This window comes from Myotis davidii, unplaced genomic scaffold (assembly GCF_000327345.1).
Source record: "Myotis davidii unplaced genomic scaffold, ASM32734v1 scaffold268, whole genome shotgun sequence".
Classification (NCBI taxonomy): Eukaryota; Metazoa; Chordata; class Mammalia; order Chiroptera; family Vespertilionidae; genus Myotis; species Myotis davidii.
The window spans coordinates 4,879,307-4,890,207 of NW_006383015.1; the positions used below are offsets into that span (position 1 = coordinate 4,879,307).

The 10,901-nt window shown below is 37.4% G+C and overlaps 1 protein-coding gene across 1 annotated transcript in view; it reads left to right on the forward strand.

Annotated features, from left to right (window-relative positions):
- Positions 1-10,901, forward strand: part of ERBB4 (erb-b2 receptor tyrosine kinase 4) — a 608,719-nt gene that overhangs the window by 289,215 nt on the left and 308,603 nt on the right. The window contains exons 6-8 of the mRNA XM_006778963.2: positions 6,228-6,346; positions 9,158-9,299; positions 10,170-10,283. Of these exons, the coding sequence (XP_006779026.1) occupies positions 6,228-6,346; positions 9,158-9,299; positions 10,170-10,283 (375 nt within the window). The remainder of the gene's footprint in view (positions 1-6,227; positions 6,347-9,157; positions 9,300-10,169; positions 10,284-10,901) is intronic.

A 10,901-nucleotide genomic window follows, 5' to 3' on the forward strand; every position in this document is an offset into this window, starting at 1 on the left:
TTAAAATATACTAGTGACCTGGTGCATGGATTCGTGCACATGGAAGGGAAATTAATTAGAAGGTGGCCGGCCAGGCAGGACTGGGCGAGAAGGGCTGGACATGCTCTGGAGCCAACCTCCCATGGCCCCTCCCTGTCAGGCTGCACCTGGGGTGGCGCCATGGCTTCAAGTGCATATTCAGGGTCCCTCTGGCAGGTGGGGTCCCTTGGCCTAGCCTGTGGAGATCAGGCCATAACTGGCTCTCTGACATCCCCTGAGGGATCCCGGAGTGCGAGAGGGCACTGTGCAAAGCTGCTGTCTTGCAGGGTGTGGAATGCAAATGCAAGTGTGCAGTAAACCAGATTTGAAGCCAACAGTGCCCCAACAACAACATAACCCATGGTTGAAGATGGAATTGCGTGGCCCTGCGAGGAATCAGGCTCCCTCCTCTCTGGTTTCGGGGAGCATCACCCGAGAACTGCTGCTGCCAAGTCACTGCAGCTCGGCAGCTCTTCAGGGTCCCTCTGGCAGGTGGGGTCCCTTGGCCTAGCCTGTGGAGATCAGGCCATAACTGGCTCTCTGACATCCCCTGAGGGATCCCGGAGTGCGAGAGGGCACTGCAAAGCTGCTGTCTTGCAGGGTGTGGAATGCAAATGCAAGTGTGCAGTAAACCAGATTTGAAGCCAACAGTGCCCCAACAACAACATAACCCATGGTTGAAGAAGGAATTGCGCGGCCCTGCGAGGAATCAGGCTCCCTCCTCTCTGGTTTCAGGGTGCATCACCCAAGAACTGCCGCTGCCAAGTCACTGCAGCTCGGCAGCTCCTGTGTTGAATGTCTGCCCCTTGGTGGTCAGTGCGCATCATAGCGACCAGTGGGACAGTAGGAGGGACACTTAGCATTTTAGCGTTTTATATATATATATAGATATTTGTCCATATGCACCCATTTTTTTATATCAGGTTCCTAGAAATAGAAGTGTTTGATCAACATGAATTTACATAAATGAATTTGATAGAGACAAATTACTCTTCAAAAATCTTGTATCTATTTAGACACACACCAGTAGTTTTCCCAATGTTTTATCCACATCAAAACTAGATATCATTTCTTTTGTATTTAGGAATTATACACACAGTGCCCTTATTTCCCTGTTTTAATTCATAGTTCCTGGATTATAACTGAGGCCCAACAAGTTTTTTTTTTTTTTACATAATTATTAACCTTTTCTAAATATCTTTCTTAAACTTTCCATTTATATTTTTGGCTCAATTGTTCTACTCCATTTTGCTTTGTAAGACTTTTTTTTTTACACATAATCATTGTAAATACTTATCTATAATAATAAAAGCATAATATGCAAATCAACTGAACGGCCAAATAGCGGAACAGCCATCTGGACCAGGGGTGGGCAAACTTTTTGACTTAGTGGAACAGCCGTCTGGACCAGGGGTGGGCAAACTTTTTGACTTGAGGGCCACCATGGATTCTTAAACTGGACCGGAGGGCCAGAACAAAAGCATGGATGGAGTGTTTGTGTGAACTAATATAAATTCAAAGTAAACATCATTACATAAAAGGGGACGGTCTTTTTTTTTTTTTTTTTAGTTTTATTCATTTCAAATGGGCCGGATCCGGCCCCACGGCCGTAGTTTGCCCACAGCTGGTCTGGACGAACATGCTATAACACCCACTGTCGCCAGCCCAGCCAAGGCAGGTGTGATGTGATTGGTAGGGGGCCCTGCCATCACCCCATGATTGCCCTGCAGAGGGAGGCCCAGGCCACCAACTGGCCAACTGGCGGGCTGTGGCGGGTATGCCTCAGGTCCCTTGCAGGGGTGATCCATCATGGAGCCCTGGATGGATGGGCAGGGACTACCTCTTTGGAGCAATCAATCTCAGAGCCCTGCTATCGATCACCCCAAAGAGGGAGGCCCATGATACACAGCCAGTGGCACTGTGGTGGGTACTCTGGGCCTCCCTCTGCTGGGGCGAACCATCATGGGTCCGTTAGCCTGGCCTGTGCCCTCTGGCAGTCCAGGACCCCTCAGGGGTTGTCTGCCTGCCGGCTTAAGGCGGAAGTTAGGCGTCCCTCTGGCAGTCCAGGGTTCTCAAAGTCTGGGATCCCTCGCTCCTTATTGCCCACCTGCAGCCAAGGTGGGAAAGGCTTATGCCACCACCGCTGCATTCATTGTGCTCGCTGCACTCGCCAACCATGAGCCCAGCTTCTGGTAGAATATTTGGTATTTAAATGTTACACATCTGATTCTCATGGATAATTTGAATGAATCCCCATTCCCAATTTCAAGTTTACTCACCCTAATATAATAAACATTTAACTTCCCAGGTTTTATCTTTTGTATTATACAATCACAGTTAGTGATGTACCACCAATGAATAAGCTCATTAATATTTGACTGAAATATTTTAATGCACCCAATGTAGCAATTTAGAAAGGTTAGTAAATACAGGAAAAAACGCTAATGAATTAATATTCAAGCAAGGATAGAAATTAATATAACCAAAGCAATTATAAGTTAATGTTCCCATGGAGGCTAAGTGAGTTATCTCATTGATTTCAGGAAGTATTTTTGTTTTGTTTCTGTCATAATAAAATATGAGTATAGCCTGATGCTTTTAATTCATAGTAAGTAATGTTTATTAATCAACTAATGCCCTTAAATGGATTTTACACAGAGAATGTTTTCTTTCTAAAAACAAATCTCACATAATGTGAAGAAAAGTTTCTTAACTATGTCATATCACTGTTTAGAGATTAAGTGTATTTTGTCCTTTTTGCTTATATTATTACTAGAAGCCTGTTGCACAAAGATTCGCACAATAGGCCTTCCTTCCTGTGGCTGCTGGCACTGGCTTCCCTCCGGCACCCAGGACCCAGGCCTTTGGTCTGCATCTGCCGCAGCAGAGAAGCCAAGCCTCGAGGTTAGGCTTTCCCCTCCTGCTGCAGCAAGGCTTGGAGAAGCCAAGCCTCTTCAGTCTTGAGTCTTTAGTCTTCACTCTGGCCAGAACCTTTAGTCTTCACTCTGTGCCTGCATATGCAAAGTAACTGCCATTTTTGTTAAGTTAATTTGCATAGTCCCTCTGATTGGCTGGTGGGTGTAGCGGAATGACACCAATTTGCATGTTTCTCTTTTATTAGTGTAGATATGTCAAGCAAACACTTTCAAAATATATTTCATGTTTTTTGAACTTTCTTTTTTGAAAGATAATAAATTATCAGCTGCCTCCTGCACAACCCACATTGAGGATCAAGCCCCCAACTCAGGCATGTCCCCTGACCTAGAATTGAACAGTGACCTCCTTCTTGGTTCATAGATCTACGCTCAACCACTGATCCACACCAGCCAGGCTGAACTTTCAATTAGTACTAAGGCATGTGAAAACCATGATGCCAAAAAGTGCTATTTTTAGTGTTAAATGTATCTCACTTTTTATTTTTTATTTTTATTTTTTTTAATTTTAGCAATTGGTACTAAGGCATGTGAAAACCATGATGCCGAAAAGTGCTATTTTTAGTGTTAAATGCATCTCACTTTTTATTTTTTATTTTTATTATTTTTTATTTTTTAAATATATTTTATTGATTTTTCACAGAGAGGAAGGGAGAGAGATAGAGAGCTAGGAACATCAATGAGAGAGAAACATCGACCAGCTGCCTCCTGCACACCTCCCACTGGGGATGTGCCCACAACCAAGGTACATTCCCTTGACCAGAATCGAACCCAGGACCCTTCAGTTCACAGGCTGATGCTCAAACTGGTTTGGCTCACTTTTTATTTTTAAAATCAATGCTAGACGGGTTTTGAAGCAAATCCTGTAATTTAATTATCTTTTAATAACTTAAATAAAAAAAATTAAAAGTAATGACTTAGAGAGATATTTCTTTGCATGTCCCTCAAATGGAATGGCATATCTAAGATCAAAGTGTCCTAAAAATATGAGATATATGACTACTATATAAAAGAAATAGCTGTCTTGAAAAATTTAAAGTTGACTCAACACATATAATGTAATTATTTAAAACACATATTTAAAAATTCCACAGTATAATATTATTATAGAAAATAAGATTGTACTCTTAGATTATAATCATAGCATATTATTTTCATAATTAATTAAAGTATTCAATATAATGGCCTTAATATAAACATTTAATAAATAATTTAAAATAAGTTTATGGTTAATTATCTTTATAAATATTATCTACACTAATTTCCTCATTTTGTGGGAGAGATCAAGCACAGTATATAAATAAAGAGAAAGACATTTTGTAAAGTTACCTTTAATCATTATAGAATTAAAAATAAAGATTAACACTTCAATGTACATGACTTGGAATAAAATATAGGATATGATTGCTGATTCACTTCATGTTATTTTCCAGCTGAGCAATTCCTTTCCACTAAAATCAAATTAACAGACTATCCTGCGATTACACTTATTTTAAATCTAGTAATTTGGTTACTTAACATTTATCTCTGTTTTAATTAGCAGCTCTTGGTACATCAAAAAAGTCTTTTTTTTAAAAAATAAGAAAGAGGAATTATATTTAAATCTGTTATTTAAATATAATATGAAATATAAGTGTTTTTTATATGGCATGGTTTATTAATTAGGGCATCTAAATAAATATACCACTTGGATGAAATGTAGAAACATTAATGTATGTATAATGTGTGAATATGAAGTGAATATGATTTATTTGGGTATCTTTCATATATAAGGTAGAAGTAATGTATGTGTGTAATGTATATGAAATATAAATAAAAAGTATGTGAATGCCAAGTAGATATTAGAATACACTAGAAAACACATGAGTTATACAATATATTAGATGGTGATTGATGCTATAACAAAAATGCTAGAAAGAAGGAAAGGACAAAGGGGAGGGATGAAGAGAGGAAGAGAAATAAAAGAGAGAGATGCATGCTGCAGCTCAATAGAGAATTCAGATCTGAATCTGAAAGTAATATCCCTATAGGTAGAAGGCAAAGTAAAAGATGAATGATTTCATTCAGGCATGAGCCCATACCCCAAGAAAATTGCCAAGATCAACCATGACCAATTCTGAGGAATACTAATGTTTAAGGAGTTGTGCTTTGCTATTGAAGCAGTGAAGGAAGCTTTGAATAACTAGTCAAAGAGGTAGGAAGGCACAAGGCTGAAGTAGAAATACAGAAACCAAGAAGTGACATGCTATACATATCCTATAAAATTTAGTTCTCCAAAATCTTTAAAATATCTCTTTACTAAGTGAGATAAGCAGAATTATTTTACTCAATACCATAATGTTGAAGCCCAGTCTATAGCGTTGATTCTACTAAAGTGTACCTGTAGGATTCTGCCAGCTTGTATTAAAGGGTGTTATAAGAAAAAACCAGTGGAAGTTTTTGTAGTATTTAGTATGAATGTGTCTTCTTCCTCCCATACTCCCTCACTCCCAGTTTTCTTTTTTACCTTCTCCCTTTTTCCCCTCCTTCCCTTCCTTTGAGAACATTGCTCTGTTCCTCTTTTTGAAGATTCTCAGTAGAAATTTCACTGATATCTCATGAATAGAAAGAGTTGTGTTACTACTACTTAGTGTTCTCTCTCTCTCTCTCTCTCTCTCTCTCTCTCTCTCTCTCTCTCTCTCATTTCATCTATATATCCATTCATCTATCTGATATGAATCATGTAAGATATAATGTGCCCTCTCTCTTTCTGTCTTGTCTCTCTCTCCCCCTCTCTCTCTCTCCCTCTCTCATTTCATCTATATATCCATTCGTCTATCTGATATGAATCATGTAAGATATAATGTGAATCATGTAAAGATTTATATTTTTCTTTTTGCACTGACTTATAAAAACCTTAGGGTTATTTCTGGGGACACCTGCTATAGGACCTAACTGTGCCCAGTGTGAATTGATTCCATCTTTCCTAACCTACCAGAGTGCCTCATTCAGTTATTTCAAACTCGATTCTCCCCTGTTAAATTATATGATCTTAGTAAAGCACAATAGTATTTGTTTGCATGAGAAAGAATCTATAAATTAACTTATGTGTTTGAAGATTTTGTACCGTAATTTTCATCTGTTGCAGACTTCATTCGGCATGCATTTGCTGAATTGAGTCAATGGTGGGTGAATTGATATTCTAGAGGCCAGCTTTTCCCAGCTACTTACTCCAAGTCACCTTAGAAGCTTCTCTTGGTGGCTGATTTGACCAGGCTTCATATCTGTCTTCTGCAGTGACAAGGACAGTGTGTGCAGAACAATGCGATGGCAGGTGCTACGGACCCTATGTCAGTGACTGCTGTCATCGAGAGTGTGCTGGAGGCTGCTCAGGGCCTAAGGACACCGACTGCTTTGTAAGTCTGGGTGCTCTTTTTCCCTCCCTTCTAGGTTTGACTCAGGCACATTGAATCCTTAATACCTTATTGAAAAAAATCTAATTAAACCACTTTAGGATTAAGGAAGATTCTCTACCTTCCTTTCAGCCATGCATTCACTGGGTGGCAATTGATGAACTAGGATTGTTTGTTATGTCTTTCTGTTGCAATTTCTATTACCAGTGAGATTTATTAGAGAATTGAATGAGAGCATATTGAAACATCTTTTAAAAACTAATAGGATCTTTCCAAAATTTACAGTGATTACCTCTTTATGTTGTTGTATCATTGAGTTTCTGAGTGGGGGCACTTGGATTTTATTTTTTAAATATGAATTTAAGATACGTTTACAAATTTAAGCATTTTTAGTTTATGTTGTTTACAAATGGATATTATTCAAAATTTATGAGATTTACAAATACACACTTGAAGCAATTTGCATGCTAATCTGTGTGATTTTTATTTTAGAAGAGGATACTTTTACATTCTTAAAATTAACATTTACCACTTGTTGGGGACACTTTTAATTATATTTTGTTAGCTCTGATACAGTTCTTTCTGTTATTTTGAATATATACAAGCAATTCTGTGAGCTATAGTTAAATGCAATTTCATACACACACAGAGCACTTTAAGCTAACTCATAAATTGTTTTTGTTTTTAAAAATAAACAGAGGAATTTATTTTCTTGTTACCCCTTCTCAAATATTCAGAGAACACACACACAGACACACACACACACACACACACACACATTTAGAATTGAGTAAGTTTTTTTTCAAATTGGCACTTAATTCTGAAAAATAAGCAAAATACCTGGTAGAAACTACAGTTCTTATGATACGGTCACTTGCGAATTTTTTTTTAATGTCACAAAAAATTTTAACTTGTCTACCCTGATTCTACAGTGAAAAAGAGCATGTATTGCAACAGTGAGTCAGGAGGAAGAAGAGAATATTAAAATGTTAAAAATTTAGAGCAGCTCCTCAGCAGGTCTTGGCTTGAGACCCTTTTCATTTGCTTGTCTCCAGACATGGGCTGGAAACGGGATCTGGAGGATGCTAATCAAGCTTTGGGTTCACAATTCCAAAACAGTAACGACAACAAAACACCAATAGGCATAGCTTTCTCTCTGTTTTGTTCATGGTCCCATTGCCATGAGAAGCAGAGTGCCAAGAGAGCTTCGGGATTTTTATGGCATTATTTTATGGAATGGTCCCGTGATTCCACTTTGGCATTGGCTACAGAAGGCTCAGCAATGCCAGATCAAGGCCTGGGTGTAAGCGATGCCGTTGTGTTTGCCGGGCTCCTCTGGCTTATGTTCCTTTGTTGCTAAGCAATCTGTGCACAACATCTCCTAAAGTATGTTAGTAAAACAATTATGTGGAAACATGAAGTTTTATAGCCATAAATTAAAACATACTGAGTTTTCTAGATTGGTTTTTAATAGATTCTTCCTGGAAAGTGTCAGCTTAGTGAATAACGTATCATCAGTGATTCTTGTTCTGATTATGCATCTAGTAGACCATCATCAGGGAATTGTCATGTTGATGATAAAGTGCTTGCTAAAACAACAATTGATGAAGAAAATGTTTTGAGGAAACAGAATAAATTAGTGCTTATTAATAATCATACATACAATTTATGATGACTGTAAAATATTATTTGAGTTCACATTAGCCTGCTTTGCAAGGCCTAAATTATTCCTAAGAAGGTTTAATACACTTTAATTAAGAGATTTAGTTGATCCACTCTTTGTTAATCACATGTTTTTATGTCATTATATTCCATTTAATAATAAATACCTCACTTTCGGGTAGTAAATTTATTTTTAATCATTCTTAAAGGCATTTGAACAATTTAACAAATTGAGATTTTAATATAAATATATGCCAGTGGAAATTAATTGTTTTACTTGAATTGGTAGCTTATACCAAGTTGTGTGGCATTGTGAAAAAGATCATGCAGGAAATAGAATCATATTATTTAACTTGGCATTAAATACCCATTTACTCTTTGACCAGTCACCAGCAAGAGCCTTCCTTTGAGTTCAGTGTAATTAGCTGTCACGTGTTTTCTCACTACACAGTGAAAATTAATATCACTTAAGGCACTGAACTCTCCAAACACTAGCTTTCAGAATAGTCTAAGCTGGCCCTAACTGGTTTGGCTCAGTGGATAAAGACTCAGACTGTGGTCTGAAGGGTCCCAGGCCAGGAGCACATGCCTGGGTTGCGGACTCGATCCCCAGCAAGGGGAAGTGCAGGAGGCAGCCAGTTAATGATTCTCTCTCATCATTGATATTTCTATCTCACTCTTCCTCTCTGAAATCAATAAAAATATTTTTTAAAAAGAGTCTAGCACTTAGTCTAGCACTAATAACTAAATCACCTGTAGAACTGGGGATTTAGTTATTAGTGCTAGATTCTAAGACTCAACATAAACCCTTTGAATCAGTGTGAGCTTAATAATTTTTCACTATTGGCTAATTTTAATAATTTAAAGTAAATGTAAATTTACAAATTAGTGGATAGATGCTAAACAATTTGAACATCAATAAACTATAGATGCTATATTTACTGACATTGGAAAAAGTTTTATAGAATTGTAGAAGTCCTAAGCAAATTTGAACTTAAAATTGAGCACTAATGACTAAGAAATTATCAAAATTTACAGTTTTCATGAAACTGATATATACTTAATAAAGTAGGTGAACGTCTCTAAAAACTGTTCCTTTAATAAGTATCATTAAGATTATTTTAAATGAAATTAATACTTGCTATGTTGCAGGCCTGCATGAACTTCAATGACAGTGGAGCTTGTGTGACTCAGTGTCCCCAAACTTTTGTCTACAATCCAACCACCTTTCAACTGGAGCATAACTTCAATGCAAAGTACACATATGGAGCATTTTGTGTCAAGAAATGCCCTCGTAAGTAGAGGATAAGAATAGCCAAATCAATTACATTATTATTTAAAAACAAAATAATGTCATGTAAATTTATTGTAACTTAAAATTTGTCATAATATGAATTGCTTGGGTATGGAGGTTATTGCTACCATTTCAAAGATAAAGAAATTTAAATTCAAGTCATCGGTCCAAAGTCTCAGAAAAGAAGTGGTATGTTTGAGGTTACAGTGCAATCTCATTGATTTCCAAACTCATTATTTTCACTGTACAGCATTGTTTTCCATATCCCTGGACCCCTGAACAGTTTACCCATGTTTCAGGCCATTGGATCTTCTTGGTTTATTTTGTATACCTTTCTTAAGTCATGCCCTTTTAGATTTCAGTTTGTTTCATCCTATCCAGCTGCGGGACAGTTTCTGTGGCACTCCAACGAGAGATCGAACACATTTTAAACATTTCTTCCTGGATGTGAAGTGCACTCTCTTGATCCAAGGCACTTTAACTTCAGCTTTGTTTGTGCTTCCTGTGACTTGAAGTATTTTCGACTTCAGACTTGCATCATGACCTGAAATGAAGTGGAACTGTTGAAAAACACAAACTAAATGTCATGTAGTTTCCTGAGTTTATAAAGGAAATTTGCTCTATTTTAGCGCGTTTCGGGCTGTGGAGCTCAGTCAAGCAAGTACTAGGTGTTGCTAATACATGCGGGCCTCAGATTTGAATGTGGGTGGCCCCGGATGCTATTTCAGGTTGAGATATTTAAACAGGTGTTTTAGGGAAATAGACATTTATATGATCAAAAATGCTAATTATTTTCACACCCTAAAATAGCTCCTTGTAAACTTGTTTGCAGAACATCAACATCATTGCTAATTTTACCTTTTTTATCAGATAACTTTGTGGTCGATTCCAGTTCTTGTGTGCGTGCCTGCCCTAGTTCCAAGATGGAAGTGGAGGAAAATGGGATTAAAATGTGCAAACCTTGTACTGATATTTGCCCAAAAGGTGAGTGATCGCTGAGGGGACCCATAACAAAGTTTTCATTTACATTTTAATGGGGCCTCTCACAACACACCACTCCCACAGCCAAACCTCCCCCAACACACTTTCCATAACTTCGAACAGTTCCCAAAGTATCTACTATTGTAACAGTGTCTATTACTGATTTTGAATGATATATGCTAAAATGGTGCAGAAAAAACTGAGTTAAGTTTGACAGGATTCAGAAAAAAAGTTGCATTTTATTCTATAAGCAGCAAATCTTAGAAATTAGGAGCAAAACAAGTGTTCACACAATTATTTTAGCATCATGAACACATATTAGTTGCTTGCAAATGTATGCAAAATGATCTGCTAAGCATAAAAAGGGGCACAAAGAGAAATGCATTTGACATTTACTCTCCAGGTCTTAAAAAGTTTCTTGAAAGACAAAATATATAAAATGGCAAAGATGTTTACCGTGTGTTAAATAAACACATATAATTTACGTTCTATAATTTTAGTGGAGAAAGAAATACCTTCCAGCTATGATGCTCAAATCCCTCACCAGAATGAAACTAAGTTAAGCAGGGCAAACATGCAGTTCAAAATTTTCTAATATTTTTGAGTTTTTCAAAGTAACAG